The 27,670-nt window shown below is 54.6% G+C and overlaps 1 protein-coding gene across 1 annotated transcript in view; it reads right to left on the minus strand.

The window, feature by feature from the left end:
• The window catches only part of KCNQ4 (potassium voltage-gated channel subfamily Q member 4), a 56,701-nt gene that overhangs the window by 2,291 nt on the left and 26,740 nt on the right, over positions 1 to 27,670 (minus strand). Inside the window, exons 2-13 of the mRNA XM_007979234.3 lie at positions 21,237 to 21,327; positions 20,446 to 20,572; positions 20,057 to 20,232; positions 19,276 to 19,401; positions 18,769 to 18,879; positions 18,493 to 18,588; positions 16,361 to 16,449; positions 14,495 to 14,656; positions 7,442 to 7,662; positions 5,324 to 5,423; positions 3,364 to 3,495; positions 369 to 498 (exon numbers count right to left, since the gene is read on the minus strand). Coding sequence (XP_007977425.1) covers positions 369 to 498; positions 3,364 to 3,495; positions 5,324 to 5,423; positions 7,442 to 7,662; positions 14,495 to 14,656; positions 16,361 to 16,449; positions 18,493 to 18,588; positions 18,769 to 18,879; positions 19,276 to 19,401; positions 20,057 to 20,232; positions 20,446 to 20,572; positions 21,237 to 21,327 — 1,561 coding nt within the window. The remainder of the gene's footprint in view (positions 1 to 368; positions 499 to 3,363; positions 3,496 to 5,323; positions 5,424 to 7,441; positions 7,663 to 14,494; positions 14,657 to 16,360; positions 16,450 to 18,492; positions 18,589 to 18,768; positions 18,880 to 19,275; positions 19,402 to 20,056; positions 20,233 to 20,445; positions 20,573 to 21,236; positions 21,328 to 27,670) is intronic.

Below are 27,670 nucleotides of genomic sequence, written 5' to 3' on the forward strand. Positions count from 1 at the left end.
GAGAGGAACGAAGCTGGGCACTGGGTGCATAACCTGGGGAGTGCTCAGGTGTGATCGATGGGGATAGTCCACTAGCTACGGCGACAACTGAGAGGCGGGGTCAAATGGAGTAGGAGGATCTGAGGTAGGCTTATCTGAAGCTTATGGGCGGGCTTATGCAACCTGGGGGGCGGGGCTTAGCAGGAGAGGGAGGGTTTATGGGAATGTCTGGCGGCGGGGATTGGGGCTTCTGCCGGGGACGGGGCTCTCAGGCCTTCTCCCGGACGCTTGGGCTGCGGCTGTGGGAAACACACCCTCCCCGTGTCCAGTCACCGCGGCCCCCAGAGCTTCTTGGTATGGCAAGCTCCGCCACCCCATCCTACACTCACCTGCTTCTCCACCTTGACGACCCGTCCCATCATGCTGATTTCATCCACCACCTCCGCGTCGGAGGGCCCCTTGTCGCCCTTCTCCCGGGCCTTCCGGTCCCCGGGCCCCCGACCCACAATTTGGTCCACCCTATGGGTAAGGGAACCATCAGAGGGCCCGGACACACGCCGCCCCTCCCTTCCACAAGAATTCTAGGTTGCCTGATGAAGGAGAAGTCACGACGACGGGGGGAGGGGGGCGGGGGGACAGGAAATCTGAGGGAGGGGCCATTGCCCTGCCAGATGGAGGCTGAGTTGGGGGTGGAGGGACCAGTCCCTGCTCTGGGGGTTCTCCATTGGTCAAGCAAAGGCACCACACACAAACCTGACAAGTAAAACAACCGCCTGGTGAAAGGAATGGAAATGGTGGACTGGGAGGCCCAGTGCAGTGGCGCATGCCTGTAATCCCAGCATTTGGGGAGGATAGGGAGGGAGGTATCACTTGAGCCCAGGAAGTTGAGACAGACTTGGCAACATAGCAAGCCCTCCTCTCTACAGAAATAATTGTTTTTTAATTAGCTGGTCATGGAAGCTCATGCCTGTGGTCCCAGCTACTCAGGAGGCTGAGGCTAGAAGATGACTTGAGCCGGGGAGGTCGAGGCTGCAGTGCGCTGTGATTGCACCACTGCACTCCAGCCTGGAAGACAGAGCGAGACACTATCTCAAAAAAAAAAAAAAAAAAAAGATGGACTGGGGGAAAGGGGAAAGAGGATGGGAGGAGTGGACACATATGGGAATGTGACTTTTAAAGTGGGTGGACAAGGCTAGAACTGATCTCACCTTATTTTTCTGCTCTCCTTTGCAGCAAAATTCTTGAAAGTGTTATCTCTATCCTTTACCTCCAATTCCTTTCCTCCCCCTCTCTCTTAAACCTACTCCAATCAGGCTTTCACCCATGCCATTTCACCAAAACTACTGTTGTCAGGTTTTGATCAATTCCTGTCCTCATTTTACTTGACTTACTAGCAGCACTCCACACATCGGATCACCCCTTCTTCCAGCAAACCCTTTCTTCATTTGAAACACCACCCCCTCCCAGTTCTTTTCCTACTTCCCTGACCTCTCCTTCACTGTCTCCTTTGTTAGTTCCTCCTCTATCTCTGCACCCTGGAAACTCTGCAGGATCCAAGGCTCACTCCTGGGACCTCTGTTCTCTATTTACTCCACTCACTAAGTGATGTCTTCAGATCCATAATTTTCAATTCCTCTACACTTTTGACACCAAATTTTCATCTCCATCCTGTACTTCTGCTCTGCACTCCACACTTCTCTATCCAACTGCCACATCAACACTCTGCTTGAATGTCCAGTAGGCATCACAAATCCAGCACCTCCCAAATCTCCTGACCCTAAACTTGCTCCATTCATTGCCTTCTCCATGTCAACGAATGGCAACTCAATTTTTCCTCTTGCTGAAGCCAAAAACCTTAGCTTCATCCTTGACTGTCTTCTTTCTCTTAACACCACATCAGAAAACCCTGTCAACTTTGCCTACAAAATGTATCTAGAATCTGACCACTTGTCCCGCCTCTGCAGCTGCCACTGTGTTCCAAGTCTCCCCACAGTCTCATGCGTGGAAGTCTGAAGCAGGTTCCTCATTGGTCTACCTGTGTCCACCCTCACTCCACTAAGTCCATCCTCAACACAGCACCCAGGTTGATCCTTTTAAAAGACAATTCAGATCTTATCAGTCCTTTGCACAAAACCCTCCAATGCTCGCAGCTCATCCTGGATGAACACCAGCATTTTGCAGGGGCCTACAGGGCTTTACACTCTCTGAGTGCTGTTAGCCCTCTGACCTCACCTCTTACTTCTCACTCCAGTGCAGCCACACCACGCTCCCTGCTGTGCTGAAGCCAACACTCCAGCCACTCGCCCCTCTCAAGTCCTTGGCACTTGCTGTTCCTTCTAGAACCTTCTCACCTATTTAAAATTGCAAAGCAGCCGGGCGCGGTGGCTCAAGCCTGTAATCCTAGCACTTTGGGAGGCCGAGACGGGCGGATCACAAAGTCAGGAGATCGAGACCATCCTGGCTAACACGATGAAACCCCATCTCTACTAAAAAATACAAAAAAACTAGCCGGGCGAGGTGGCGGGCGCCTGTAGTCCCAGCTACTCGGGAGGCTGAGGCAGGAGAATGGCATGAACCCGGGAGGCGGAGCTTGCAGTGAGCTGAAATCCGTCCACTGCACTCCAGCCTGGGCGACAGAGTGAGACTCCGTCTCAAAAAAATAAAAAAATAAAAAAAATAAAAAAATTGCAAAGCATAACAGCCTGACCCTTATTTTCCTCCTTAATACTTATCGTCATCTGATATATTCTAATTTTACTTATTTATCACTTCTTCTCCTTCCACTAGAATGAAAGCTCCATGAGGGTGGGAGCTCTGCTGAGCTTTCTGCCATATTCCCACAGGCTGGCGAGTAGTAAATGCCCACTGACTATTTCTCGAGTGAATAAATGAATGAGTGGGCAGTGAAAATGCAGGCCAGAAGAGGAGAAGGGCAAGGTGCAGGTGATACGGGTTTGGGGGTGAGGATTCTTCCTAATGCTGGGTCTATCGGAGGGATGTGGGAGGATTCCAGAGGCAAGAGGTGGGCGGTGAGGACAATTTGCCTATTCTCTTGGGAGATGGGAGGTCGGTAATTATTTTAGGCTGATTATTTTAGGACCAGGAAACAGTTATTCTAAACAAAGCCCCCAAGGCATTTGAGTCAATAGGGCTTGCACAGAGGACCCACCGCACAAAGAAACTATGGTTGGGTTGTTTTTCAGCCTTGGGACGGGTGCTGGGTCTGGCCTCAGGCTGGCACTGCAAGCCAGGGACCTCCTCAGTCTAGAAACTCAGCTGCAGCAGTGAGCCCTTGTGGGTGCTCTGGAGCTGGCCTCAGACTTCATGCAGGGCTGGGGTCGCTGCCTCCCTGCCCCTGCCTCCCATCAGGCCCGGTGCACCCACCGAGTTTGCAGGCTCTTGATCCGGCCCAGCATGTCCAGGTGGCCTGCTGAGTACTGCTCAATGACGTCCTTCACGTCGTATGGTCGCAGTGTCTCCTTGAATTTCCTTTTGGCCACCAGGAACTTGAGAATCCTGTTGGGGGAGGGGGCTCAGAGGGAGTGTCCTGTTCGAGCAGGGATTCCTTCCCAGCCCCATCTCCATCTATTTGCTATCCCCATGTCCAGCACCAGGGCACCTCCTGCTGCGTCTCCCAGCCTCCCCTACCTCCAAGTCGCAGAAACATGGATGATGTGGAAAGGGGTTAATCCACCAGCTGGGGTGGAGGATGGGCTTCAGAGCACCATGGTATGAGAAGACAGAGAGGAGATTAGCCTCAAGAAGGAGGTTGGGGTGTTCTTTGAAGAGCCCTGAATCCCTGGTAGAGATTGGACACTGGGACATTGTGGGGCAAGCACATCAATTACTCCATTGTTTTCTTTTTTTAAGAGATGGGCAGTCTCACTATGTTGCCCAAGTTGGTCTCGAACTCCTGGACTCAAGCAATCTGCCCGCCCTGGCCTCCCAAAGTGCTGGGACTACAGGTGTGACCCACTGTTCCTGGCCCAATTACTCTGCTTTAGCATGCTGGCTCTGCCAACCTATGTGGAGAATACCCTGGATGGGCAAAGGCGTGGGTAGGGAAACTAGCTTTAGGAGACGGGGAAGGAGATATGGAACAGCTTGGAGCAGTTCAGGAGGTAGGGCTGAAAGCCTCCCTGGTCTGAGTCCAGGATGATTCCCATGGCTTGGGTGACTGAGTGGATGGTGGTGCCACTGCCTGAAATGGGTACCGACCTAGGAAGAGGAGTAGGTTTGGGGCATGCTGGCTGAGAGGTCAGTGGGGTGGCCAAGGAGAGCTGGTTTGGGTAAGGGGGCAGGTCAGGTACTATGTTCTCAACACCAGGCACATGGAGGGGAAAGAATGGATGGGTGAAAAGGGGCAGAGGCCTCAGACTCTGGGGGGTAGTGGGGACAGGTCCAGCTGACTTTGATTTTATATATTTATCTGTTTAGAGACAAGGTGTCACTCTGTCACCCAGGCTGGAGTGCAGTAGTTTAATCACGGCTCACTACAGCCTCAAATTCCTGCATTTGAGCCATCCTCCCGCCTTAGCCTCTCAAGTAGCTGGAACTACAGGGGCACACCAACATGCCTGACTAATTTTTTAATTTTTAATTTTTTTGCAAAGACAAGGTCTCACTATGCTGCCCAGGCTAGTCTCAAACTTCTGGCCTCAAGTGATCCTCTTGCCTCAGCCTCCCAAAGTGCTGAGATTACAGGCATGAGCCACCATGCCCAGTCTGACTCTATTTTTAAAAGGAATGCAAAGAAAAGAGGCTTGTGGGCAGGTGTACAGCCAGGGAAGAGAGTGGGGAGCCCAGAAAACTAGGAAGTTGAGGGGGTTTCTGGAGCTACAGATGCAGGCTGGAGAGGGAGACTAGGCCAGGACTGCACACCAAGGAGCATGGAGGCCAGATCCATGCCTAGCCCGTGGCCCAAAGGCTCAAGAGACCCTGGTCCCTGCTTAATTTCTGAGGCAGGGGGACAGCCAGTAGAGCAGGGGCTTTCAAACTTTTTTGATCAAGACCCACCACAAAAAATACTTTTTTTTTTTTTTTTTTTTTATACAGAGTTTCACTCTTGTTGCTCAGGCTGGAGTGCAATGACACTATCTTGGCTTAATGCAACCTCTGCCTCCTGGGTTCAAGTCATTCTCCTGCCTCAGCCTTCTAAGTAGCTGGGATTACAGGCGTCCGCCACCACGTCCGGCTAATTTTTTGTATTTTTAGTAGAGATGGGGTTTCACCATGTGGGCCAGGCTGGTCTCAAACTCCTGACCTCAAGTGATCCGCCCGCCCAGATGGGGAGCAGCAGTGGGTGGCACACGGAGGGGGTGCTCACCTCAGGCCTCAGTCTTACCTGACGGAGCGGATGACTGTCTTCACAGCAGGCATGACGTCGTCCACCGTGAGCTCACACTGGTAGCCCTTCTCCTCTGCTACTTCCTCTGAGGGGGCCTCTGAAAAGGCAGGGATGGGGCAAGTGGCCCACAGAAGGGGCCACTCCCAACCTCCCATCCAAGCCCTGTATGCCAAACCACCAATAGAGTGTCCAATAGGAAGACAGACGCCCAGAAAGGGTCCAGAACCTTCCTGGAGGCTCTTGTGTCTCATACCCCGCCCCCACCCCCCGCCCCAGGGTAGAAAGCCCCAGTGTGTTGCATGCCCATCTGCCCTGGTGGCCAGTCAGAGTGAACATCTGCCTGGTGGCTAGGTGGGAGCTGCTTTAGGGCACAACTGGTCCAGTCCAGGGCAAGTTTGTTGCACAAAGCCCTGGAGGAAGCCCCACTGGTCCCACCTTGCAGAACAGTGAGCCCCAGAGAGAAGGGGTTTGATGGCACCGCATGTAATCATGCACACAGTCTTCTCCTTCAGCTAAGATGGAAGGACACCCAAGCCGCTGGCTCCCTGGCCCAGCTCTGCTACTACGGAAGGCCCTTAAAACAAAACATTCTGGCCGGGTGCCGTGGCTCAAGCCTGTAATCCCAGCACTTTGGGAGGCCGAGACGGGCGGATCACAAAGTCAGGAGATCGAGACCATCCTGGCTAACACGGTGAAACCCCGTCTCTACTAAAAAATACAAAAAACTAGCCGGGCGAGGTGGCGGGCGCCTGTAGTCCCAGCTACTCGGGAGGCTGAGGCAGGAGAATGGTGTGAACCCGAAAGGCGGAGCTTGCAGTGAGCTGAGATCCGTCCACTGCACTCCAGCCTGGGCCACAGAGCCAGACTCCGTCACAAAAAAAAAAAAAAAAAAAAATTCTTCCCTGAATGAGAGAAGCTTCTCTGAGGCTAGTGCCCGTGTTGCACAGAGAGGTGATGTTCTCTTCACCCCACAGGAGCAGTGGCAAGAGCCTGGACAGCTTCCAGGACAGGAAAGGGAGGTCCTGGGCACCAGCCATGCCCAGGCTTCTATGGGCAGCACCTCTCAAAGACTGGTCTATGGGGTTCTGTAAACTCTGAGGTGTCAGCCAGGCAGCATCTTGAGAGCTGACACAGCACAGGTAGAAATAACATGGCTGGGTCTCCTCCCTCCAAGGTCAAAGGGGGAGCTGTCCCCATTCCCCATCCTTGTGCGCTCACCCCACCTCTCCCCACCCAGGAGCCTAAAGTATGTCGAAGCTGGGAGAAGTCTTCCAGGGGGCTTGGTCCAACCCTCTCATTTTCCTGAAGAGGACACTGAGGTAGTGTCCTGCCTAAATCACAGTGCAAGTCTCCAGCAGAGCCAAAACTCAAAAAGTGACATCACCAGGTCCACAGTCTCACATGTGCAGCCTGGGCTGCAGTGAAGAGGGGGAGGCAGAGGGCATGGGTTCTGGCGCTGAATAGGCCTGCTTGAGGAGAGCAGCTCTGCCACTCATGAGCTGAGAGATCACAGTGCCTACGTCTGTAAAGTGGGGACAAAAACAGAACCCACTTTCCAGGGTCGCTGGGAGAAGTAAACAAGATAAGCCAGTGTTGAGCAGTGCACAGTCAGGGCTCATCAAGGATGCATTCCTGCCCCTTCCAAAGTACGTTTGTGTTTAGCTATTTGTTGAGCACCTACTATATTCCCAAAAAGTCTTCTGTTCACCTTCCATGGATTATCTCATTTAATACTCACAATAATCCTAGGAAGTGGATGCTATTATTGTTCCCATTTTATGAATGAGAAGAATGAGGCCCAGAGAGATTAGGTCACTTGCCTAAGATAAGTGACAAAGCCAGGATTCAAATCCAGGCAGCCTGGCTCCAAAGCCTATGCTGCTAACCACTATGAAATGCCACCCTCCACGTGATTCCCAAACAGTCTGATGTCCATTTTATAGCAAAGCAAATATTATAATGCCCATTTTACAGATGAGAAGACCAGTGCCCAAAGACGGTCAATCAGTTCCAGAGCTGAGACGCGAGCCAGATCTTTCTGCTCCCAGCCCGGACTGTCCCCGCCCTGCTGCCCTCAGCCAGCCCTCGATCAGTCTCAGCCCCCCGGGGGCTCACCCTCAGCAGAGGTGCGGGGTTTGAGTCTCAGAGATGCCCGGAAGCGGGTGCGGTCATTGAAGCTCCAGCTCTTCTGCACCTTGGTGGGGCTGCCGGCCTCACCAGCCTGCTCACTGCTCGGGGAGGTGGGCATTGTTGGAGGCGCCAGATGCTGCTTGGAAGGACCTGTCCGCCGCTGGGAGCTGCCCATGCGGATGCGGTCTTTGATGCCCATCCGGCTGCTGGCAGGGTAGGCAGGTTGGGAGAGGGCCAAGTTAGCCAGAGCTGGGGGTGGGGTGAGTGGGGACAGCTGACTTAGGACTTGGGGGTGGCTGTTAGGTCTTGATTCCTCACCAAGCGGAGACTTCTTGGGATGGGACAAGGATGTGGTAAGGGAGGCCCTGACTCCTACAAGAGGCTGATTCAGGGTCAGTCGAAGCAAATCCTCTCCCCACCACCCACATCCCACCCCTCATCACCCGGACAGATAAGGGACACACAGGAGACAGATGTCAGAGTGGAAGGAGTGGGAGAAATTCAAAAAAGAAGTCAGAGACACAGACAGGAGGATGTGGGAGCTTGGCCTGGCCCAGGTGAGTGGGCAGAGGGTGGGGGCAGTGACCCCTTTGGGCACAGACAGGCTGCTGAGGGTTGGGGGCTCACCGGGCCATGCACACAGAGGTAGGCCTCCAGTCCCCACTGTACACAGGGGCAGGCTGTGTGGAGTTGAGGGGGGGTGTGTGTATGTGTGTGCGCACGCACACACACCTTGTGCACACACATGTGAGAGTGTGGGTGTACAGGCACTGGTGTGTATACATATGTTGGCATGTGTGTACATGTGTCAATACATATTTTCGTCCATTCCCCCACTGCTGCGGCTAGCTGATCCCACAATTGTCAGGTCAGGGTTTTAGGGCCTTGTACAGCTGTGCAGGCAGTGCACTGCAAAATAAGGACTCCACCACACAGACTTCCATGCAATGGTGCCCTGGAGGTGTGCAGTGTGATGGCCTACTGAAGGCCTCGGCCCCATGGGTCTAGCTGCTGGGCCCACACGTATGCCCAGGCCGTGCCTGGTGCCTGCCCTCCCAGTGAGGGTCTCTATTTGATAACCTGTTCTTCTGTGGTCTCTCCCACCTAAGTTCAGCCCACCTTAATTGACATTCTGCCTGTGTGGTCTTGGATCCCCCCTAAAGACCTACCCCCGATACTGCCTACTGAGCTCCCTGTTCAACAGCATTTACACAGTCTGTGTGCATGTGAACACATATGTGTATGTCTACACATGCACTCAGACTTCCCTTCCCGCACCCAACTCCCCACCACATTCCCTGAAATGTTGGATGAAGATAAGTTAGCAGAGGCCTCATTCCCCAGGACAAGCCATAATTAACCATGATCTGGTAGAGTAACTCTGTGTCCAAGAGGTTCAAGGACAATGTTATGGCTGTTTGGGTAGGACTTATGCAAACGTCCTCCATCCCATGCCCTGTGACGTCACTGCTGCCTCCCCTGCTGTGGTTTGCCACTAGAGATTCCGACAGGTTCAGGTTCAGGTTCAGGTTCAGGGAGCCCCACCCCAAACGTCTGGGGCCCCAGATCAAGAGAGCACCAGCCAGCCTTAGAGGAGACCTGAAGTGGGGCAGGAGTTGGGGGAGGACACTGTGTCACCTACTCTCAGAGGCTTTCAGATCAAGGGTTGAGCAGAGAAGAGAGTCTGGTTTCGGTATTGGGTGGGAACTGGGGTCTCCCATGCCCAGGGCATGGGGTGGAGGGGGGCAAGCCAAGGTGCTGAAGTGAGGGAGACTCGAAACCAGGGGCACCTTCTGGAAGGTGGCCAGGATGTAGGGCCATCCTTAGGGGTGGGGGCCTCTGCCCAGAGGGGAGAGGTTAATAGGTCAAGGATGGGGGCACTGCGGATATCAGAAGGACAGGGACAGTTCCCACTATCCAGCATGCTCTCCACTGGCCCAGGACTCCATTGACACATCCCAAAGACTCTAGTCAAAGTTTGAGTTGGCTCTCCCAAACTTTCCTCTGCAGAGCCATTCCTGCAAGCTCCCTCATGCTGGCAGGCACCCTCCACCCTGCCCGGTCCGTGCAACCCCTTCTCCTGTCCTCCATTCCTCCAAGGGGGAGGGGAAGAGAGGAGGGTGGAGAAGGCCATGACACTTTGGCCAAGGGCCTGGAACTCCACATCACCACGCCCAGCGCATAAGGCACCAATGGCGTTCTAGAGAAGAGGGTGACCTCCCTGTCACAAGAAGTAATGCAAGCAAGGCCGAGCTTGCACGCAGCAGGACTTATGGAGGAAGGAGTTGCACTAGAGGCCTTGAAAAGTCCCTTTCCAGCTCTGATTCTGTGATGGTTGAGGAAGCTTCCAGTCTGGTTTGTGGGGTTCTAAAAGTTTCCAGCCAGCCAGAGGTCCTGAGCTCCTTTCTAATGCAAGAAGGCACTGTTCTCAGGAGTGGGCCTAGATTCCAGTTCCTTGGGTAGGGCCCAGAAAATGGCTCATATCAGCTCCTCTGAGTCTGAAAGCTAAAAGAAGGTGGAAGGAAACCTGGCACACAGTGGGCACCAAAAAGCTCTTTCCCCTCTCAGGCTCTCAGAACGTGCAGGGGCCCATCAGGCTGCCTTAGCTCTTTCAGTCCGCTCAGCCACTGTGTGTGGTGGGCTGTCTTTACCATCCCTATTTTATATACACGGAAAGAGGAGAGAAGATTTGGCCAAGGTCACAGAGCTCCTATGAGATGGAGCAAGAACTGGAACCCAGCCTTCTCTGACTTCAGAGTCTGTATTCTTTTTCTGGGTCAAGCAATCAGGATAGGGTATAGAGCAGTGGTTCTCAACTGGAGCAAGTTCCCCCACTCAGGGGACATGTGGCAATGTCTAGTAGGTAGACATCTAGTAGGTGCTGTTCCACATCCTGCCATGCATGTGATAGTCCCAAGCCACAAAGAATTATCTAATGTTAATGATGCCAAGGTGAAGAAACTCTGGCTAAGGATCTGTTGGTGCCCTGGGAGAAAGATGGGGTGGGCTTGACTGTGGCTGCCCTGCTGGGGACGCCGAGCTCTGCCCAGGCTGCCCTGCTGGACCCAACCCCTCAAACTCACTTCCACAAGGACTTTCTTTAGGGCCTCATGATTTGCCCTCCCAGGGCCCCTCTCACTGGGGAAACAGAGGCAGCCTACCACTTCTGAAGCCACATACAGCTGCTCTTCAGGGACTATGGAAACAGCCTTGCCACTGGCCTCTGCCATGGCGGTGTCCTTCCTGTCCACACCCTCCGCCGTCAAAGGAGGCTTGCAAAGTGGCGGGCCTGACCCAGAGACGCCTTACCTCAACCCTTCAGCTCAAACCATTGTCCACAGCCATGGTTTCTAAGCTATGTTTTTTTGGTTTCTTCTAATAGGTAAATACGATCTTAACTGCTGAACATACCAAATCAAATAAGGCCAACATTTATTGGAGCCAGGTCCAGTTTTAGTGGAAGCAGACCCTATTTACACCTGCATTTTACATCTGAGGAAACTGAGGTGCAAAGGGGTCAGGTGATTTGCCCAAGGACACGTGACTAGTGGGTAGTAGCTAGATTGTGCTCCAGAACCCACATTTCTAGGAAAAAACACCTCTCAGCAGAAGCACACATGGGCAGCCAGGAGCCCTGCCACTCGTCTCCTAGCTCCGGGACCCCAGCCCACAGGGCCCCAGAGGCACCTTTAGAAACCCAGGACTCCATGAACTCAGGTTGCCAAGCATTCCAACAGGGCGAAACTCACACTGGGCTTTTGGTTCTGCATGACCCAGCTCTGCTCCCAAACTTAGCTCTGATGTCCAGTCTCAGGGGGGCCAAACTGGGCTACCAGCTTTTTTCCCCATGCTGCGCTCCCTCTCGCCTCCTTGCTTGGGTCCATGCTGCTTCACTGGCCTGGAATACACTCCCTGAAACCCACTGCTTTTAGGGCTTCCTCTGGGTTGTGTGCCTGACCCGGGCTCCACAGCCCCTGGGCTTCTTCCCTTTGTTGCACTCATCACACTCAGCTGCAATTACTCTTTGCAACTCTCCAAGGACGATGTTTTATTCATCACCATGTCCCTAGTGCACAGAGCAAGGCCTGGCACAGGGCAGGTACCAAGGAATGCCACGGAGATGCAGCTAAAAGAGCTGGGGTCCTGGAGTTGGCAAAGGTGCCAAACCCAGTTCCTTCAGGCATCTGCTAGGTCCCCAGGTGGGCAGCGGGAAGACAGAAAGTTAAGCTCAAGGCCTGGCAAAAGTCAGAGTGAGAAGGACCCTCAGAGGGCCTCTAGTTCAATCTGCCCATTCCACAGACAGAAAACTGAGGTCCAAGAAGGGAAGCAATTTGGCCAAGATCACAGAGGGCGTCAGCAGCAGAGCCAGCACACATCCTTAAGGCTCCTGCACGTGCCCCTCCTGGCACTCTGGGCCCATGACCCTGACCTAGCAGAGGCATCCCAGAAAGGCGAGGGGTTCACCGGGGACCCAAGGCAGACAGCAGGCGGCAGGCACATGCACCTTGTCCTTGTTCCATCCTGTCTCCTCTCCAGCCCCCAAATTGGGTGGGGCAAGGAGGAGTGGGGACGGGAGGAGCAGGCGAGGGGGTACCTCGGTCTCCAGCTGGCGTGGATCCGAAAGAAACTCCGTTTATTATTAAACATCTGGCTGGAAGGTTGAGAACAAGACACGAACAGAGGTTAGTGGGAAAGGGCTGTGGGCAGAGTGTGGGGAGCTGCCGGGATGGGGCCGGCCTCCAGTGGCTGCTGGGAAAGAAGGACCCCCACCTAAATCATCCTCCATCCCCATCGCCAGAATGTAGATGTTCTCAAACTTTGCATAAGGATCCCCTGGGGAGCGTGTTACATATGCAGAAGGCTGTGTCTCTTCTCCAGAGATTCTGATCCTGTGGGCTGGAAGACAGGTCCAGGTATCTGCATTTTGAACAAACACCCCATGGGATGCTGATGCAGGAGGTCTGGAGACCATGGTTTGAGAAACTCATCGCAAAACCCTAAAGAGGAGAGGTGCTGGCCCTGGCAATGCCATCCCACAGGAAGTCCTACTCCTTTAGCACCACTTCCTGTGAGCACACTTGGCCCAGGTCCATCCCCAAGCACCACCAGAGGTGTGGCCGACTGAGTGTGTATATGTGCGTGTGTTTTTGGTGGAGGGGGATGTCCTGGCTGGTGGTCTAGACAGCCACAATGAATGATACGGCCACTGGGCCTGAGCCTGGTGACTGATCTACAAATCATAGCTCAGCCTCCTGGGGTCCCTGGGAGAAAGGGCCACTTTACTACCATCACCATGAGTCCCAGACACATGCCGAATCCCCTTCCAGGCAGATGGATACGAGGCTGGGAGTTAGTGATAGCCAGGCCCTTAGCAGTAATCTGTTCCTGGGACCCGGAGCTGGGGAGGTGTCAGGGACCAGAGGAGCTGTGAGGAGTGTACAGGTGCTAGGCCCCAGGCTAATGTCCATTCCTCTTGCCTTCCTATTCAGTCAAGATGAGACCAGAGTGAACTGGAAGCACAGAGAGCCCCGGTTCAGGTCCTGGACAGGATTGCTGGGACACAATAACTCTTGAGTTCTGCCTGGAAACTATGTTTGGTAGGGATGAAGGTAACAATGAGGGACCTTCGGGCAGAGAATCTGAGAGGGGCCCTGCTCTCCCAGGGAGCTCTCAGCCTGGCCTGGCGGTCACGCTTCCCCTCCCTCCAGCCCCAGACCTGGAGGGACTCTCCCTCTCCACACACTTCCTGTTCAGCCCCTGGCCCAGAAGTGCCCTCACTGAGAACAAGGAAGGGAGGCTGCTCCCTGCATCCTCTGCACCAAAACTCCTCCTGAGGCCTTTTCAGCCCAGAAACTCAAGAGCTCCCAGAGCCCTGATCAGCCTAAATACTGCTGATTTTCCGCCAGGACACACAGGTTCAGAATGACCTGAAGACTTCCTCCAGGACACACAGCATCGGGTGGCAGAGGCAAGCTTCTACCCACGCCTCCCCTGCTGGTCACTGGGCGGCTCACCTCTTCTCCTATCCTTTGTTCTGGGCCTGGGGCTCAGAATGACACTGAAGCTCAAAGGCCAGATGTCCATTTGGCTGGTTCAGGGGTGATGTGTAAAGATGAGACAAAACAAAGAGACGGGTAAAGGCTAGGGGGAAAAAGAATGAGGGGGATTGAACCCCCGACCTCAAAGCTAAACCTCTACAAGAGCAGCCACTTTCCCATGCTGTGAGTCCACAGGCTTCCCTCATCCAAACATGCCTGAAATTCTTCTGTTAAGGAACGTTTATGTGGGGGTGAGCATTGTTTGTTCTTTGTTCTTCTTTCAAAATTTTGTAAAAAGCTCCAGGAGAGACAGTTCAAGGGGAAAGAGATGACTGGGAGCGCCAAAGTGTACCTCACTAAGGAAGGAAAAAGAACCCCAAGAGGACCCTCTGGGATTAGCAAAGTTGCAGACACAGGCTGCAAAGTAAAGAACATTAGTCACTGGCTGAGTGTAGGCAGGTCCTACAGAGGTCTTAGTCACAGAGCTCTCTTTCCAGCTGGCATCTCGTTCCCGAGAGGCGAGTTCAGTACCAAGCCCCTCCTACAGCAACATGCCGGGGGAGGGGATTCCCTGCCCTCACACCCCAGGAGGGTGCCCACGATTACCTGAGCCGTAAGCACCTGTGGCCAGTGGCCTCCTCCTCTGTCCAGCTTCCCGGGAGGGATGGGGGATGCAGGGAGGGAAGAGTGAGGGGGACGTAGGAACAGAGAAAGAAAGAGGACAATGCCATGAACGGAGGAGATGATGGCAAAGGATGGCATGGACACCTCTCCCACTGAGACCCTTAGAGCCCCACGGGACAAAAAGGTGAGTCCAGCCTGGCCCCTCCAGAGACGCCCTCAGTTTGTACCTGTCTGGCCCTCTGACGGCCTAGGAGTCCCCCAAACAGGCCCAGACACCCACAAAGTGGCTGAAGGCAGGTCTGAGAGAGGATGAGGACAGAGAATGGAAGAAGAGGAGGAGAAGCAAGAGGAGGTGGCAGCCGCACGGGGCCCCTACCTTTCCCCAGGGCAGAAGGAGGTGCTGCCCGGCCGGTGGCAGGTGGCAACGGGCGGGTAACGGGAGGGTGCTCCGTCGGGTACCGGCGCCCGCCGCACCTCCAGGGGCCGTAGGCCCCCATTGCGGGCCCGTTGCACGTGCTCAAACAAGAGGGCCAGCTCTCTGTAGGAGAGGGCGCCATCAGAGGTAGACAGGGCCCTGGCACCGCCCCCCTCACCCAGTGGGCACAGAGCTCCTGAGCTCAGATATTGCCAGGTCCTGCCGCTCTAGAGGTGTTCACTGAGAGCCCAGCCAGAATAGGACAGGGTGGACAGTGGGAGACTGGCCTTCCCCACTCCCTTTCTACCCCCAGTTCCCGGGAAATCCCCAGGGATGCCAGGCCTGGATGTGAAGGCTGGCACAGCTCAAGGGCAGTCACGAAAAGAGCTTACTCTCAGTCCATCAAGCTGACTGCCTGAACGTGCCGTGCCTGCTCAGAGGCCAGCAGCGGCCCTGACATCCTTTCCCGCTAGATCTGACTCTGGATTTTATGGGGAGATGGAGGCTGAGGAGGGCGGTGTGGCAGGGTGGCTAGCCCAGCTTCCTTCCCCTCCAGCACTCACTCCTGCCACTGGGGTTTTGGAGACTAGATTCGGGACTGTGGCTTCTTCCTAACTCTCCAGGCCATTTCCTGCTGCCATGAGCCAAGGAGGGTATCTTCCCTCTCTCCTGCCTGCCTTCCCATTGTACGGATGAGCAAACTGAGGTCCAGGGAGCAGATGCCCAGTGGATTCAGAATCTCCAGACTAGGCTCTGTTCCCCTGGGCAGAGGTCCTAGACCATCCTACCACCCCCACTCCCAGATCTCCCCTCATATACATCGTATTTCTTACAAAGCAGCCCTGTCCCACTCTCGAATGCCTGACCTTGAAAAAAAGGCCTCTTCTAATCTAGTCACCTTCCCACTCTGAAGTAGGAGCTTGCCTCTGCTAGGTGGAGAGATGTAGGGGGCACCAGTGTGATGGTGGGAGCTCCTCTTCCCAGCCCCTCCTCTCCTGCTTCTCCCCTGGGAAGCCCCTAGGGCTGGGAGGGCATGGGGATGGGGAAGCCAGGTGCAGGGGCGAGTGGGATCGCGCAACAGCTGCTCCTGGAGAACTAATGAGGCAAAAAAAGGCGCCCGCAGAAGCGCTGAGCACAGCATCCTGGCCCAGCCACATGCTTGATGCCCGCCTGCCCGTGGGACTGAACTGGGCTCCATGGTTTTCATTCCTGCCTGAGGGCCTAGCCAGGCACCTGGCCACATGCACCTTCGTGATGCTATTAATAATCCCTCGCGTGGTGCCACCCCCATGCAGTCTTAGCGTGGCCCTGGCCAGTGGGGCAACCCACTTCTGGGCCCTGAGGCTGCTGACTGGCACAGTAAAAGTGGGCACATATTCCCACATGGGAGTCCAGGGTGGGAACATGTACCTAAGTCTGGAACACATGTTTCTGCCCACCCCACACTTTCTCCAACCAGCTGCAATATCCACTAACTCTGACCCCGACTCAGGACGGAGGGGAGACGAGCTGGCTGTATCACTGCCCTAGGTGGCATCACCTATGGGTGAGCATGCACACTGCCAGCACTCCAGGGGCCAGGGATCAGCCATGGGCCGGGGCTTCACCAATGCCCTATGTCCAGTGTCCACCCCTTCCCTGGGCATAGCAGAGTAGAATAAAGGACACTCCAGGCTCTCAATTACATAAGATCTGCAGAGCCAGCCCAAAGTGCTCCCCTGGGAGCCATCACCCCCTTTCCACCCTCCAGGGCTGCGTCTCAGCCACTTGTCCTCAAAGGGCATTGCTGCCAGCCCCCCACCCACCCCCGCCCCTAGCAGGACCTACCTGAAGGATGGGAGGATACTGTCATAGTAGTACCAGGTGGCTGTCAGGTAGGCCCGGCTCATATCAGTGGAGTACAGGCGCCATGCAGCCTGGTGGTATGGGGGACGTGGGGGATGGGGCATCAGTGAGGCCTCTCCGTCCCCACCAGCCCTCTCCCCTGAAAGAACCCAGTCCTTGGTCCAGTTGTGGGTTACCCAGAGCCAGAGGCCAGTTCCAATTCCACAGCCACCGACAGCGGCAGCCAAGAAAGTGAGGCCTAGGGAGAAACGACTTCCCCGAGGGGACAAAGCAGATCAACATCAGAGCCAGGGACCATAGAGCAGAGAGGTTAAGAGCTGGAGCTTTGTTGTCAGGCAGACGTGGGTTTCCAGTCCCAGTGCTGCCCCTTATGAGTGAGGACAAATTAAGTAAAGCTTCAGAACCTCAGTTTCTTCACCTGTAAAATGCATGTAATACTACAGGGTGTTGTGAGGAATGAACAGTTGTATATTAAATGCCAAGCTCAGTGCCTGGCATATAGTAGGCACTTCATGCCAGTTTCCTCTGCTAAACACTCCTCTTATTCTCTTTGATAAATACCTATTCATTGTGTATTTGATTGATAACTTTCTCTCCCCCTAGACCGTAAGCTGTGTCTTGGTTACTGCTGCATCCTCAGTGCAAATATAGTGCCTGGCACATGTGGGTGCTTTGCGAATGTTTGCAGAATGCCATTATTATTACTAGCAATGCCACTCCATCTTTCCCAGCTGCCTGTCACTGCCCACGGGAATACTAAGGACTGAGAGGGGAGGAAAAGCATTACCTACCAACCCCTCAGCGTCCACGGACTTGCCGAGCTTCCCCTGCAGCAGGAGGGACGAAAGTCAGACAGGAGGAAAGACTCCCGCTCCCTCCACGTAGGAGGAGCCAGGGAGGGACTGTGAGTGTGGCCATCAGCGACAGCAGGGAGGCATGGAGGCTGCTAGGCAGGACAAGGCAGAGCTGGGCCCTGTATGCCTCCCTTCTTTGGATGCCTCTTGTCCTTAAGGGGCTGCCACGGCTGACCTCACCAGCCAGGCACCCTCCTAAGACAGGAATATTTTTACTTCCTGCTTGCCTAGGCCCCTGGCATGGGCTGGGGAGCAGCTGCCAGAGCTGTCTCATTAATTATGGGCACCACAATACCAGCTGTCTCTTGGCATGGACAGTGCCAGCCACCTGCCCCTACAATGCCCCTCAGAAGGCCAGCTCCCAGGGGACAGTAGCCATTGTGCCCCAAGGGACGCTAAGAAGAAAAGGCTGAGCTGGTGGCTGGAGATAACAAGGACAGGGAGGAGGGTTCTACCCTGGGGAGGACAGATAAGAAGGGGCTGAGTGAAGCTTGGGTTTGGGGCTCAGAGGGTGACACACTGGCAAGCAGGCAGAGGTGGGCTGGGCCAGTATTCCCTGAAGCATTTCCTGCAAGGAGTTCTCTTACACACACTCCTGACTAGCAAAAAGCCAAGGCTAGTCCCAGGGTCACAGAAAATCAGAGCCCTGGCCTCAGCCCACACACAGTCACAACACACCATGGCGCAGAGGGAAACTGAGACCACACACTCCTGACTTCCTACCCACCCCTCTGGCTGTTCCTTCTTTGTCTCCTTGCCCAGCTCAACTTTGCCGGCCCACCCACCTGCTAAATGTTGAGGTTCCTAAAAGCCCTGTCTGCACCATCTTCTCTTCATTTGTGTGAGTGCTTGTGGAATGAATGAATGAATGAATGAATGAATGAATGTGCTGGGAGTGGGGTGGGCTTACTGCTGCACAGCTGATGGGGCAAACAGTGGGTCTCTACCAGAGGCCTCAGGGCTCCTGTCTGGGCTCTGCCCCTTCCCAGACCCTGTGAAGTTGGGCTGGAGTTGGGCAATAAGGCAGCTCTGGCTAGCCCTAAACCAGGCATTTGGTGCAGGGGGAAGTTTCTGGCACTGTCAGTGAGCATCCTGGCTCTGTGTGTAACTTGGCATGTGGCCCCAGGAAAGTCACATAGCCCCTTTGAGCTTCAAAGTGGTGTCACAGTTGGGCTAGGGACATGGGTCAGCACACAGGGTTGACACACCAGTGCAGTCATACAGCCCTGCTCCTGGGGCTTCTTCCTGGGCATCTTGTACCTGGATGAGGTTGGCAGCCGGCATCCTCCGTTTCTCGAAGTGTTTCTGCCGGTGCTGCTCCTGGACCTTCAGGGCGAAGCCGGACCCTAGGATGCCCTAGAGGGATAGGGCATGGTTGAGGGAATGTGATGGCAGTGGTGGGGCAGTAAGAGGCTGCAAGGGTGTCCCCATCCCTGCCCCTCTGAGGTGCCCCAGGCTCCCCAGGCAGATTTGTGACAGGGTCTGAGCAGGTCCCACCCTCAGCCTCCCCGACCAACTGAGCAGGAGGCAACTCACGGCAGGCAGGGCAAAGAAAGAGATGCCCAGTAAGGCGAAGCCAGCAGCCAGGACCCTGCCCAGCCATGTGTGCGGTGTCTTGTCACCATAGCCGATGGTTGTCAATGTAATCTGGAGACACAGGTTACCAGCAGGACTGGTTACGGGGGCTACCTATGGCTTGTTGGGGGTACAGGCAGGTAGGACCCTGATCATGAGGGAAGGGGCCCGCGGTCACTCATGGGGGCTGGTTAGGGTCATAGATGGATTCTCCCTCTCCTGGGCTGGTCAGGGGAAAGGGGTACAGTCACAAGGGCTTGATGTTGGGGGCTAGCTGGGGACAGAGGCAGGTCCACCAGAGCAGGCTGGGGGGTTAGCATTGGGGCTGGTCTCAGGGAGGTTCCAGCCCTAGTGAGAGGGCAGGGACAGGCCCACTCAACCCTGAGTCAGGAGTCACAATGGGCATACCTCGGGAAGTTCCCAGGGAGGGTCCCAGGGAGAAGGGCAGCCCTGCAAAGACTCACGCACCGTCCCCCACCAGAGCGAGTCGGCGTAGGAGGAGAAGTCAGAGTTGGCGTCCTTCTCGGCCAGGTAGACCAGGAAGGAGGCGAAGATGAGCACCAGGAACCCGATGTACCAGGCGGTGATCAGCTCCTGCGGGGCAGGCGGAGGGGCGCGGTGAGGAGGGCTATGTCTGCCTGGGAGATGTGGGGGGCTTCCACACGGGAAGGGGATAAAGGTCCCCCATCTCCCGGAGTCCCTGGCTCACTTTTCTTTCTCAGCTCCTCCCATCAGGGCGACCCTGCCCTGGCCTTCGCGAAACCGCCAGCACTCCCCCTACCCCGACCCCTATTCCCACCCTCACCCCCACCCCGCCTGCCTTGAGTCTCCAGGTTCCAGGCTCAGGACTCCAGCACCCTGCCCACCTTGCCCCGCCCCGCAAGTCCCACTTTCGGGCTTCCACGTGGGGCCCACCCTAGCCCCGCTCCAGCCCCACCCTCAGGTCCCACCTCAGCTGCCCACTTTGTGGTACGAGTGGTCCCTTCAAACCCAAAAGCATCTAGGGGAAACCCTCAAGCCCCGCCTCTCCGGCCCCGCCCCCTGATCTGGTCCGGACTCCTAGGCCCGCCCCTACCTAACTCGGACTCCACTTCGCCCCACCCACTTAGACCTCGGGCTCCAATCCCCGCAGGCCCCACCCTTTCCCAGCACCGAGACAGCCCCTCTGGCCTCGCCCTCTCCGCCCTGCCGGCTCTGCTCTTGCCCCAGACACGCCCTCGAGCCTCAGCGCGCGGTCTGCAGGCCTCACCTTGCTGTGAGCGTAGACCACTGAGCCCAGCAGCTTCCAGGTGCCGCCGCGGCGGTCCATGCGCACCATGCGCAGGATCTGCAGGAAGCGCATGCTGCGCAGCGCAGACGTGGCGAAGATGTTGCCCTGGGTGCCCGCGGCGATGACGGCCACCGAGGCCACGAACACGATGAAGTCTGCAGGGGCGGGAGCGGCGAGGTCGCAGCCAGCCCACCCCGCGCACGGACCCGGAGGCGGGGACTTCTGGGGCTGTGGCAGGGGACTGGGGAGCGAGGGTGAGGGTCCGTTGAATCTGTGCTGGTCTCCAGGGTCAGAGTCAGGATTGGGATCAAGGCGTCACCCTGGCTCCTGGGGTCAGGGGTCAGGTCGGGCGGGGCGCGCCTCATTACCTATGACACAGAAGGGCTTTCTGGCAAAGCGGAAGCGACCCTGCCATCCTCGGTAGCGGCAGCAGCATCCGGCGGACCAGACCCGGACGATGTACTCCAGGCCGAACACCACGATCATCACGAATTCCTGTGGGACCAGGGGCCTGAGTTCTGGTCCTCACTCTCCTGAACTGAGGCCCAGGTCACAGCGCGAACCCAGCCAAGAGCCCCTGGGTTAGAGGGACCAGGGCCTCCTCAGACCCCTCTCCTGGAGTTTCCTGGACTTGAGGATTCCGGAGGGCAGGAGACCCCCTCTGCCTCCTGCAAGAAGACTAAAAGCCCGAGCGTGTCCTCCCCTTCCGGCCCCCATGAGCTGATCGGATTTTTCTGCTCCTCAACATGCCTTCCCCGTCCCAGCTGTCTCAGACTCCCTAACTCTGACCGGGTGACAAAAGGGTGGCTGGCTGTCAGCTGTCTCCCTCTGTGGGGCTTCCGTTTGGTGTTTTGTGTTTAGGCAAAAACTGAACTAAAATCCACCACAAGTGGAGTCTGCAGATTTGTCCTGAGAAGGGGTGGAGCCTACTCACTTCTATTCTGGACCCATCATAAGCCCTTGCATAGAGGCAGGAGGTCCCCCAACACTTGCTATAAAGTGGGGATGATGCCCAGAGAGGGGCAGCCACAGCTGAGGGAACACAGCACAGCAAGCTGCTCTCTGAGCCATGATATGAGAAGCCTCTTTCCACCTTCAGCCCTCAGCCAGAGGTGCTACCTCACACAGCCCCCCTCAGTCCTGGACTCCCAGCACTTACCAAGATGAGGAGACACTCGTTGGCAAGTTCCTGGTGCTCCTGAATAGTGGACAGCACAGACAGCACCAGGCAACTGAAGACCAGCAAAAATCTACAATTGCAGCATGAAGGAGAGGGTTAGATTTTTGGAGGGACAGGGCGGCCAAGGGTGCCCCGGCAGGGGGTTACAGAGCCAAGAGAGGAGAGCATTATTTTCAGAGAATTACGTGGCAATCAGAATCAGAATTCCCTGGAGTTACAGCTCTGTGCTGGGCACCAAAGGCAACAGCCCCCAAGCCCCAAGCTACTGGACCTCACAACTGTCTCAATTGCCCCCTGCTGCAGGCTGCAGCTCAGAGAGGTAGTCACTCATCTGTGAGTAGCAGGTCTGTCTGGGCTGGCAGTGGAAACAGACTGACTCAAGGTTCCTCCAGGTCTAGCCACCCACAAGTGGTGGCCTCAGTCCCAGCTTGGTTTTAAGATGTCTTGGGAGAAGTGCTCCAGAGGTCAGCCCAGGGCTCAGGGAAGGTCAGCAGATGATGGAGGGGCCTTCTTTCTTAGGCACTCCGAAGTGGCAGGAGCCTGGCCTTATCTGCAGAATTGGGACAACTGCCCCTGCCTTCGTGGAATTAAGTAACGAGATAGCTAGAAAAGGAAAGAAGATCATGGAGGACAGGTAGAGAAGGAAGGATGCAGGGGGGAGAGGATGTAGAGAGGGGAATTGGGCAGTGTGGAGCTGGGCCATCGAGGCCAGGAACTCCCCTGCAGACAGTGTGAAACTACAGAGTGGCCCAGAACCAGATGCTTAGAAATGGAAGGAACTTTAGACTTTAGCACATCTAATACTTCCCTCATCTCCCATTGCACCACGAGGAAACGGGCCCGAAGAGGAAGAAGGACTCACCCTTTGTCACCCAGTGTGCCCAGGACAGAGCCGAGATTAGAGCCAGGGTTCCCAACTTCCCAGTGGATGGGAAGAGGACAAAGGGCATGAGGAGAGGAGCTGGTGGCCTTGGCGGTATGTGGATGGGTGAAGGAGAGCAGGGTGAGAGGTCACAGGCTGCAGACACAGCAAAGGCGAATGAGGTGGCCTCCAGGAGCACCCCTCTTTGGGATAGGGGTGTGCTGAACATGCACGCACCCTGGAGGAGACTCCAGAGGGAATGGGCTTCTCTGGAAATACATTTCTGTGTACTGACCTGCCAGCCTTCCCAGATGTCCCCAGTCTCCCAACCTCTGCACCGTTGCTGGCACGGTGCATGCTACGCAGAACACCTCATGTCTGTGCCTGCAGGACTCTGCTCACCCTCCATGCCTACAGGAACACAAATGCTACATGCTCTGCAGAGCCTCTGATTCCTGCACCCCACTATCCCCACTTCAGAACTGCCAACTCCTAATGCTTGCCTCCCTGTGTGTGGCCCAAGTCACTTTCTGTGTGACTTTATTTATATTCATGTTTCATGGTGACCTTAAGGGCAGCAGCTCAAGGTCAGAGAGATCTGAGTTTGGATCCCAGTCCTGCTTGTGTGTGTGGTTTTGGGAGCATCACCTGCCTTCTCCGAGCCATCTCCTTATCTATGAAGTGGAGGCTATGGGAGGAAGACATGCAAAGGGCATGGCACTGCCCTGGCTCACTTACATCTCCTGGACAGGGGCTCCTGACCATTTTGGGGGGCAAGTGTATCCCAGCAAATGCCCCTGGTTTGAGAAGGTAGGTGGCAGATGTCGGTAAATTGTTTTGAGTGAATGAGTTCGAGAAGAGCTTATTCCTTGGCCAGTTCCAGACCAGAGCTGAGTCAGCAAAAACATGGGGCACTGGAGAACAGAAGAGAAGAGCACCAGCTCCTCGTGTTCAATAATTAATCACAAAAAAAAGGCAGCGGCCACATGCACCTGCATCAGGACTGCAGCTGAAGCAGGGTTTGGGACCAGAAGGGCCCTCCATGAGGTCATCTCATGCAGCCCCCTCCTCGGGGAATGGCCGCGGCCAGGACTTTATAAGCCTTTACCCTGGCCTTGATAGACACCCTCCCGTCCTGTTTCTCAGCTGACCTCAGAAGCTCAGGCAGCAGTGGGCCACTCTGGGGCCTTCTTCCTCACTGTTTCATTAACGCTTTTCTTTTCTTTTTTCCTTTTTTTTTTTTTTTTTTTTTTTGAGATGGAGTCTCACTCTGTTGCCAGGCTGGAGTGCAGTGGCGCGATCTCGGCTCACTGCAACCTCCACCTACCGGGTTCAAGCGAGTCTGCCGCCTCAGCCTCCTGAGTAGCTGGGGCTGCAGGCGCATGCCACCGTCCCCAGCTAATTTTTGTATTTTCAGTAGAGATGGGGTTTCACCATGTTGGCCAGGATGGTCTTGATCTCCTGACCTCATGATCTGCCTGCCTCAGCCTCCCAAAGTGCTGGGATTACAGGTGTGAGCCACCGCGCCCGGCCATCATTAACACTTTTCTTGCCATGTCAGTAGTTGGTACACATCTATAAAATTTCCACTTCACAATTGTAAAAAAAAGCAGATTATAAAACCTTAATGGCAATGTGATCCCAATGTTTGAAATAGAGATGGTTTTTATACACATACCCAGAGTCGGCAAGGCTATCTATGGCTGGTAAAATTACGTAATTTGGCTTTTGTTTTGCTTTCTGCTTATCTGTATTTTCTTTTTTCTTTTCTTTTTTTTTTTTTTTTGAGACAAGGTCTCACTCTGTCACCCAAGCTGGAGTGCAGTAGCATGATCACGACTCACTGCAGCCTTGACTCCCTGAGCACAAGCCATCCTCCTACCTCAGCCTCCTGAGTAGCTGAGACCACAGGCACATGACACCACACCCCGCTAATTTTTTAATTTTTTGTAGAGATGGGATTGAACTATGTTGCCCAGGCTGGTCTCAAACTCCTGGGCTCAAGTGATCCTCCTGCCTCTGCCTCCCAGAGCTGGCAGTGTGAGCCACTCACCCAGCCTGTATTTCCTAATTTTTTTTAGAACAAACATGGGTTGTTTGGGTAATAACAAACTAATCTAAAATTTAAAATGCAGGCCAGGCGTGGTGGTTCATGCCTGTAATCCCAGCACTTTCGGAGGCCGAGGTAGGCGGATAGCTTGAGGTCAAGAGTTACAGACCAGCCTGGCCAACATCGTGAAACCCCGTCTCTACTAAAAATACAAAAGTTAGCCAAGCGTGATGGCAGGTGCCTATAATCCCAGCTACTCCGGAGGCTGAGGGAGGAGAATCGCTTGAACCTGGGAGGCGGAGGTTGCAGTGAGCCAAGATGGCGCCATTGCACTCCAGTCTGGGTGACAAGAGCAAGACTTCGTCTCAAAAAAAAAAAAAAAAAAAAAAAAAAAAAATTAAAATGCATTTTCTTAACAAGACAAACAGGAAAAGCCCACTTTGGATCCTGCCCCACCCCTTGACCAGAGTCGCCTCTGCCATTCAGCAGGTGTGAGGATGCGGCCACCTCTCCCAGGTGTCCAGCTCGTGTGTCCAAATGCCTGCTCAGTGACTCTTCTTGGATGTCTGGTGGCCTCTCAAACCCAACACTTCCAAACACCAGTTCTCAATTTGTCCTCAAGTCCGCCTCACCTCCTGCTCCCCATCTCAGCAAAGGCACCAGGGCTCCTCCAGGGCTCAGGCTCCTTGATTCTTCCTTTCCCTCCCCCGGCACATCCCCTTCTGAGCAAATTCCATTGGCTCTACCTTCAGAATCTACCCCTGGGCAGGCCAGGTCACACCATCCCAACCAAGCCGCCACCATCTGGCACCTACCTGGCCTCCCTGCCTCCACTACACCTGAATGTGACCACTCTCTTCAAAGCAGCCAGAGTCATCTTCCCACAATGCACAACTGGAAACCATCGCTCTCCACAAAGCTCTCCTCAGACTTCCATCGCACTTAGAGAGGGAAAGTCCAACTCCTTGGCACGGCCAGCAAGGCTCTGCGAGGTCTGTGCCTCCACCCCCGCCTCCAAATTTGACCTTCTGCACTCACCCGCTGGCTTACTGCACCCCACTTATTCTGGCCTCCTTGCCAGTCCTGGAATACACCTAACATATTTCCACCTCCAGGCTTTGAACCTGCTTTACTGTTTCCTCTGCCTTACCCAGGTCTGTTCCAATGCCACTTCCTTGGAGGGGCCTCCCCAGCCATTCCCTCTCTGAAAGAATGGCCTCATCTCCACTCTCTTGCCCCTTATTCTAACTGATTGATTGACTGATTTCACAGCACTATTGAAAGACTAAGTAAATGAATAGCAGGAGTTCACTGTAACCAAACATCAAAACATCGTGTCACCAAGCCAAAGCCTCCAGGTTGCAGCCACTGAAGAGGTCCCCAAAACACATCCATCCCTGACTCCTCTGGCTGCCCCATATCTTTCCTAAAAAGGCACACCTCTGACCTTGACCATCTCCATTTGGCAGACACTGCTTAAAAAGCGCCCGAACTTCACTTCTCCCTGCTTTAACCCGTTGGCTAAGAGTTTCTATACCCTTGATACTCTCATTACATTTGAAGGGATGTACTTGGACTAACAGAAAACACCCTGGGAAGAGGCGCAGTGGCTCAAGCCTATAATCCCAACATTTGGGAGGCCAAGGTGGCAGGATTGTTTGAGTCCAGGAGATCAAGACTAGCCTGGGCAACATTGTGAGATGCTGTCTCTACAAAAAAATCAAAACAAAAATTAGCCAGGCATGGGGGTGTGCACCTGTGGTCCCAGCTACTCCGGAGGCTGAGGTGGGAGGATCACTTGAGCCAGGGAGGTTGAGGCTACAGTGAGCTGTGATCTCGCCACTGCATTCCAGTTTGGGGGACAGAGCCAGACTCTGTCTCTCAAAAAAAGAAAAGATCCTGTGTTCCAGGCACCTGAATAATTATCCGTATCTTCCAGATGAGGAAATAGGGCTCAGGGAGGGACAGGCTTGTTCAGGATCACACAGTAGATCTGTGGCAGAGCTGCAGCTCAGGCTGACCCTCAAGCTGCCTTGGGCTTCCTGGAGGGGGTTCCTCACACAGGGACAGCAGAAGAGAGATCAGTATCTGGAGGTCAGGGGTAGAGGAGACAAGGTGAAGGAGCCCCTTAGCCTGGATTTCATGCCTGCCACAACTAGGGTGTGGCATTCATCCAACAAAGGACTATCTAAGGATTCTCTCTGGCCTCCCCTCGGACCTCAGTTTCTCCATCTATACAAATATAGATGAAACATGGGTACTGGCTGGCCTCAGCCCTCTCTAATCTCCCCATCAGACAGGCCAGACTAGCAGCCACTTTCTAGGACATCTTTGCCTATCATGTCTGACTGCAATTTGTGGCCCATGTTCTTGAACCTTGCCCAGCCCAGGAGGCAGAATGGGACAGGCGGGTGTTGCCTGGCTGGCTCTCCCCAGCTGGGCTGATCACAAGGCTTATACAACCTGTCCTCTCCATATCCCCCGTCTCCCCATCCCATGACTAGCCCGCTCGTTCAGGAGGGAGGAAGAGGATAGACACGAAAAAGTGAATGGTTTGCTTAGATTTGTGGTTTTCAAACTACGGTGGGTGTCAGAGTTGCCTGGAGGGCTTGTTAAAATACTGATTTCTGGGACCTTATTCTTACAGTGTCTGATTCAGTAAGTTTGAAGTGGAAAATCTGCATTTCTACAAAGGTCCCTGGTGATACCATGGCTGCTATTATGGGGACCACACTTTGAGAATCACTGGCTTAGCTGATGGGAACAATTGCAGCTGACTCAATCATTAGCCAGCTCAGGGCTTTTTAAACAACTGCAATCACCGCCTTCTCCCCATTTATACCTCCTCAAGTCACTGTCCAGAAGCGGCCACAGGGCAGGAGGAGGAGGAAAGCTCTGCTGGGGAGGTGGCTCTCCTGCTGTGCCCTGAAGTAATAACCATAACTGCTCCTGCTGGCCAAAGGCTTCCTATTGGCCAGGTACTGTGCCAAGCCCTCTACACGCATGCTCTTAATCGGTTCTCACGATAACCCCATGGAATCGTACCATAATCACCCCAATAAGGAGAGGGCGGCTCAGAGGCGTGTACTATGGTGACTGCAGAGCTCTGTGAATGTACTAAAATCATCTGAATCGAACACTTTAAAAAGAGGAACTTTACAGTGTATGAATTATATCTCAATAAAGCTGTTATTCAAATGAGAAAAGAAAGGTATATTAACTCGTCCAAAGTCATAAGAGCAGGACCTGATCCCAAGACCACCTGGACCACCGGGCCTTGGTAATGCTCTGGGCCTCAGTTTCCCTCTCTGAAACACACACAAAGGTCGGGGACGACTCAATGATGGTTAAGGTCCCTGCAGCTTGGTAACTCTCCAGCAGTGGGGTGGAGGGGATTGGCCATCAGTTTAGCTCCACATTGTCTGGGATGTCCCTGGATCAAGCTCAGGTCTCTCTCTTCATACCCACTGGGCGTTTGCCCAGTGTCCACAGCTCTCTCTC

Source organism: Chlorocebus sabaeus, chromosome 20 (assembly GCF_047675955.1).
Source record: "Chlorocebus sabaeus isolate Y175 chromosome 20, mChlSab1.0.hap1, whole genome shotgun sequence".
In the NCBI taxonomy this organism is placed as follows: domain Eukaryota; kingdom Metazoa; phylum Chordata; class Mammalia; order Primates; family Cercopithecidae; genus Chlorocebus; species Chlorocebus sabaeus.